The sequence below is a fragment of the Microtus ochrogaster genome, unplaced genomic scaffold, assembly GCF_000317375.1.
Source record: "Microtus ochrogaster isolate Prairie Vole_2 unplaced genomic scaffold, MicOch1.0 UNK145, whole genome shotgun sequence".
NCBI lineage: Eukaryota > Metazoa > Chordata > Mammalia > Rodentia > Cricetidae > Microtus > Microtus ochrogaster.
This window is the reverse complement of record NW_004949243.1, coordinates 275,436-282,098: the sequence shown is the minus strand read 5'-3', so window position 1 is coordinate 282,098 and position 6,663 is coordinate 275,436. Positions and strand designations below refer to the sequence as shown.

The 6,663-nt window shown below is 40.7% G+C and overlaps 1 gene segment (V, D, J or C); it reads right to left on the bottom strand.

Moving 5' to 3' along the window:
* Positions 1 to 4,124: 4,124 nt before the first annotated feature.
* LOC101990322 lies at positions 4,125 to 5,047 on the bottom strand. The segment is given in 2 exon segments: positions 4,125 to 4,591; positions 5,008 to 5,047. Coding segments are annotated over 2 exon segments (507 nt in total).
* Between the last annotated feature and the right edge of the window lie 1,616 nt (positions 5,048 to 6,663).

Sequence of the window (6,663 nt, the reverse complement as noted above, 5' to 3'; positions counted from 1 at the left end):
TTAGAAAGTGGTCCTGTGCCCATGTGTTCAGGCTACTTTCCACTTTTTTCTAAGAGGTTCATTGTGGTTGAATTTATACAGTGGTCCTTGATCTATTTGGACTTGAGTTTTGTGCATGGAGACAGATATGGATCTACTTGCATTCTTCTACATGTTGACATCCAGTTATGCCGGCACCATTTGTTAAAGATGCTTTTTTCCATTGTATAATTTTAGTTTCTTTATGAAAAATCAGGTGTTCATAGGTGTGTGGATTAATATCAGTGTCTTCAATTGATCCCATTGGTCCACCTCTCTGTTTTTATGTCAATATCAAGCTGTTCTCATTAGTGTAGTTCTATAATAGAGAGTAATGTCAGGGATGGTGATGCCTCTGGAAGTTCCTTTATTGTACAGGATTGTTTTGACTATTCTGATGGAGGAGGGTCATCTGTCTATGTGTTACTTTCATTGGTTAATAAAGAAACTGCCTTGGCTTTTGATAGGGCAGAATTTAGATAGGCGGAGTAGACTGAACAGAATGCTGGGAGCAAGAGGCAGTGAGGCAGATGCTATAGCTCTCCTCTCCAAGATGGACGCAGGTTAAGATCCTTCCTGGTAATCCACTACCTCATGGTGCTACACACATTATTAGAAATGGGTTAATCAAGATGTGAGAGTTAGCCAATAAGAGGCTACAGATAACTGGTCAGGCATTGTTTAAAACAATACAGTTTCCATGTAATTATTTCGGGGCATAAGCTAGGCAGGTGTGTGGGAGCCAGACGGGAACACAGCCCAAAGCTCCTTCTACACTATTCTGAGTTTTTTTTAAATTTTCCATATGAAGTTGAGTATTGTTCTTTAGAGGTTTGTGAAGAATTGTGTTGGGGTTTTGATGGGGATTACACTGAATCTCTAGGTTGCTTCTAGTAGGATTGCCATTTTTACTATGTTGGTCCTACCTATCCAAGCACATGGGATATCTTTCCATTTTCTGATATCTTCTTCAATTTCTTTCTTCAAAGACTTAAAGTTCTTGTTGTACAGGTCCTTCACTTTTTTGGCTAGCATTACCCATGGTATTTTATGTTATTTGTGGCTATTGTAAATGGTGATGTTTCTCTGATTTCTTTCTCAGACCCTTTATTACTTGTACATAGGAGGGTTACTGATTTTTTTGAGTTGATTTTGTATCCTGCCACATTACTGAAGGTATTTATCAGCTGTAGGCATTCCCTCATAGAATTTTTGGGGTCACTATTGTATCACCTACAAACAGCTAAAGTTTTATTTCTTCCTTTCCAATCTTTATCCCCTTGATCTCTTTTTGTTGTCTTATTGTTCTAGCTAGAACTTCGAATACTATGTTGAATAGATATGGAGAGAGTGGACAGCTTGAAATAACTCCATCACTTGTAACAATCATTTTCTAAAAGGTTCAGTATTTGGTACAGGAGTGTGAATGGGAAATGTTACTTTAGCTGGTTCTCCATAATCCACAGTCATTTTTCTTGCACATTCCACTTCCTTATCCTGGGTGCTTTCATGGGGGTGCTGTGCATCTCTCCACCTGATAGGTTTAGTGTATCTCTCTCAAACTCTCCAGTCCCATGTCCAAAAGCTGTCTTGCGCTTGACAACTGATTTGGTTACTTGGGTCTGACAGGTTCTGGACTGAAGATACTATCTCTATCTCAACCACACCTGACTGTTGAGAGAGCCTTGGGTCCTGCTGGCTCTGGGCCGGCACTGTAGCTTCAATCACTCCCATTGTCTCCCCCCCCTGCACATCCCACTGCTGTGGAAGCCCTTCACCTTGCAGGCTCTGGATGGGCACCACAGCTGTATCCATCCCTGTTGAGTCTCTCAGCCAAACCTGGCTTCTGTCGGAGCTCCAGACTGGATGAACCATTTCCACCCATATCAATCTTTACTCCAGAGGAGAAATGTACAGCTTACTGTGAGGGTATGGCTCACCCTTGGGACAGGCTTAGACTTTTTTATTTGACCTGTGCTATCATTAATGCCTTCCATAAACTGAGACTTTAATGTCTTCCAGAAGCTCACTAGCATAGCATTTGGTTTTCTGTAAAGTTATTTTCTCAAGAGTACCTCTTGCCACATATCTTTCCACATCAGTTTTCAAGCAACCCAGATGGACCTTCATATTGGCTTTGAACATTTTAAAATTCTTCCCTAAACTGTTTGATTACTTCACCAACTTGATTCATGTGCTTATCTACATAGTTCGGATCTGTTGTAACCTCTCCTGCTTCATAAAGAACACATCCTGTAGTGGAACTCAACAAAAACCATAAAGCAGCATATTAGTATCAAGGTCCCCACTGAATCATCTCTCTGCAAACACAGTTCTGTGCAATCCAGTGAAGTGGGGGTCAAACACAGCTCCTCTCACTCCCAGTTCCATCAGCAGTTCCTGTGTTTCTGTATCCTCTCATTCCTGGATAAAATGGGGCCTTCAGATGGGGGTATGGAGTGTTCCTAAAGCCCTGACGACCCCTTCCATCAGGGACGGTTTCTCCTGCATTGTTTCAGGTTCTGTAGCCTTCGCCTTCAGGAGAGATGGATCATTACGTGACTCAGTTTTCCTCCCTCCACAGCAGTCCAACTACATCCATGACTCACAGCTTCTTGAGCCAGGCTGCGGCAGGCTCTTTCGCTGCTTGTTTAAAAGTCTTCCCCAACTGGAGCGGCTCAAGAGCTGAGTGTCTCCTTGTTACAATGCTTCCTTGTATCGGATCATTGCCGAGGCCCCCTTTGCAGTATGGATCACAGAGTTCTTCTTCTCTACTTAAGGCTGAACCAAGGAGTATCTTCTACCACGTTCTCCTATCAGTAATGGCGTTGTGCTGTGTGCAAAACAACACTTTCTTTATCCTATAAAATGCATTTGTTTTTCCTTTAGTCTCGTTATATTGAACCATTCTTCCAGGACAATGCTGAATAGAAGTGGTGAGGACAGACATCCTCACCATCTTCCTGAAATTGGGTGGGGTGATGTCAGACCCACACCTATAAATTTGAACTGAATTGTAGATTTTATGAAGTCTCTTAACAAGTTATTTCACTTCTATTCCTAATTTATGAAAAAATTTTAAATGATCAGCACTGAATTTTGCCAAGGATTTCCTGTACATGTTGAGATTACAGATATTGAGATCTGACATTTTCCTTGTTTAAATGCCTTATATTGTTTTTTTTTAAATTCTATACCTACCTTAACTTTTCAATTTCTCTCTATAATAAAAGAATACTTCAGTCAGGTGTGGGGGTGCAGTCCTGTATTGCAGCATGTGAGAGGCTAGGCAAAATTGCTAATTTGAGGGTAGTCTGAGCTACAAATCAAGGGTCTGTATGTGTGTGTATGTGTGTGTGTGTGTGTGTAAAATTACAGTTATGTTTATGATATCTAAGAGAAAATACAAATATTAAAATCAAGCAAGGGAAACCATTATTCATCCACACTATGGAGTCATTTTTTGTATATTGGAAAAATGTGTACATGAGTGCACCTCAAATAATTATAAACTAAAACATAAAAATAAGCAACAGAAAATATGTTACACTCTAATTTCTGTAATAAAGTTGGGTAACTGTGAGTATTCATGCAAATATGGAAGGGAATGTGTTTGCCAGGGTATACCTCAAACTGTCAAGCCTGGTTATTACAGGAGTTAAAGAGGAAGATGGATGGAGATGGGAAGGTCAATTTTATTTGAGAAACAATGAAAATTATTTTTATTCTTTTATGTAACAATAAAAATATTTCAATGCAGATTAGAATAAAAATGACTATCTGTTCATTCACAAACCATTTACTTGAACTGTATGCCACAGGGACCAACAGGAAAAAAACCCCTAATTTTTCTTAAAAGAAAATGGAAGAAAACATAGGCTTCTTTGTGTTTTGTTAGAAGGACATAGTGATTATGGTGTGTCCAAGAGCCTTGGACTCTTCCCTGGCTCCAAAAGGATTTTGTTATCAGTTTTTACTCCAGTTTACACAGAAATAAACTTTTTTTTTTTCAAATGAAAAGGAGTCAGAAGTTCTCATTCCCTTCTTTCTGCGGAACTGGAAGTTGTGCTATCAGCTGCCCTGCAGGCTTGTCTGTCTATCTGCTGTCAGCTCTTCTTGCCCAGGCTCAGCATTCCTTTCCCATCCCTGCTGGGCTCCTCAGTCTTCTCTTTCCCCTGTAGGGCTTCTGCCCATTCCATCGCAGAGTCCTCTTTAGAGGATGCCGCTGCTCCCCTCCCCCACCAGGCAGATATTGCACAGGTGCAGCCCTGTCTGTCACAGTGTGCTTCTCTCAGGATACAGTGATACACAGCAGCATCACTCAGGCTGACCCGAGGCAGGATCAAGGAACTTGACTTTCTGTCAGAGGGAATAGCCAGAAAGGCCATTCTATTGCTTGTGTTTTGTTGTAGACCGTGAATGACATATTCTGGACCGCGAAGAGGAACCTGTCGGTACCAGTGAATGTACTCGTTCCCACTGATGGCGGAGTGGCTACAAGGCAAGTGTACAGTTTCTTCTTCAATACTTTCCATTGAGTCTGGCTGTGTAGTTTTAGCATCACCCGCAATACCTAAGGGGTTAAGAAACAACAGATCAACCTTGGACCATTCAGTACCGGAAGGTATAAATGTTAGGCTCACAGATGCCCCAGAACTCTTCTCCCGAGCTCTGCTGCTGAGTGCTGTAATTGCTCAGGATCAGGGGACACTGCTGAAATTACTCCTTAGCTGTGCACAATCACACAGACAAAGATAAGCTGTCCACGCACCACTTTCCTCAAGCTTAATCAACCTGGGACTTCTTGTATATAAGTCTGCGAGTGGGATACGCTGCTGCTCACGCTGACGGCGCCCAGACTAAAGAATCTCACAGACACCAATTCTCTCCAGCACTTTGGAAAATCACAGAGGGAGAAATAGAGGCAGCAGACATATCTTCTTGGTCTTTAGGCAAAAAGTCATTCTTCTGTAGGTCTAGAACACTTACCCAAAGTCAGGAGAATGGCAATTCCACTCACAAACCTCATAGTTAAGAACAGGTTCTAGGGTTCTGAGCTCAGAATCTGTGTCTGATGGGAAGATGTGAGGCCTCAAGCCACAAACCAGAACTTGCCAGCGTTGCCCCTCCTCAAGAAGCCTTCTTTGTGGGTGGCTCCAGTCAAGTGGCTCTTGGTTGGGTCTATCTCTACCTCCCGAGCTTAAATATAACATTTAAAAGAAGATGAAAACATTTTTCTTACATAATCCCCAGTTGGAGTTTCTGCTGTGATCATTTCAAGGCTCAAACTCAACAAGACTGTGTCTGAATGTATGAAATCTTTCAAAGGAAACTACTCCCCTCGCTGATGAGACAGGCAAACTCAGGGTCAATTGATAGTTTAGCGTATTGAGCTAATAGAAATTGCTCTTTATTTCTGGAAATTCTTTTGAACTCTTGTGCTTTAAGGATAAGAAAAAACTTTCTATTTATATTGATAATATGCAAGTCTTAGGAGCAGAAATAAATTAGCTTTTAGAAATACCAACTTCTGCCGGGCGATGGTGGCGCACGCCTTTAATCCCAGCACTTGGGAGGCAGAGGCAGGCGGATCTCTGTGAGTTCGAGACCAGCCTGGTCTACAGAGCTAGTTCCAGGACAGGCTCCAAAGCCACAGAGAAACCCTGTCTCGAAAAACCAAAAAAACAAAAACAAAAAAAAACAAAAAAAAGAAATACCAACTTCTTGTTCCCATAAAAATTATGATAAATCAAGTTAAAAATAAAACAACACTGTAGAATAAACTATTTGTAACATACATAATAAAAATAGTTTCTTAAGTGCCTAACTGTATGGCAGGAAAAGCCATGCTAAAAGTCAAGTTCTCTGGTGTTCCAGCCTCCTAGGTGGACTCCCACAACAGAGTCTGTCTCCTACTTCTTCTAACTGGAATTACTGTCTAGACACCAATGACTTGCTTGCCCATGACAATCTTCTGTGGACCCCTCTCTAACACAAACTTTCTCATCTCTAGCCTCAACTGGCAGTGGTATGCCTTGAAGATAATAAATAGGAAAGAAAAGAAATAAGGGGCGAAAAAACAAGACTTGGAAAAGGAAATGATACGATGTCATTTGACAAGGGAGGTAGAAATACTACCTCTAGTTTATCAAAAGTGATTACTAGAAATATGGGAAGGAATAAAAAATCATTCCTTTCTCTCTCCTACTGAATTTCTTGGTACTCTGTAATAGTAAATATTTGGTTATTTAAAATTGGCCTCTATATTAACTACCTGTCTTATTGATTCCTTGTAAAATCAAGGAATGATTGTCAAATCATGGAGATTGAAGCCATGGCTTTGCTGAATATTAGACAATTAATCTACCCCTAGACTACATCTCCAATCTAAGTAGACATCTTCCTTCCTTCCTTCCTTCCTTCCTTCCTTCCTTCCTTCCTTCCTTCTTTCTTTCTTTCTTTCTTTCTCTCTTCCTTCTTTTCTTTTTTTTTTTTTGAGACTAAGTCTCATTCTATCGTTCAGGTTTTCTCAAACACATGTTGCACATGCTGACTATCTGTTCATTCACAAACCATTTACTTGAACTGTATGCCACAGGGACCAACAGGAAAAAAACCCCTAATTTTTCTTAAAAGAAAATGGAA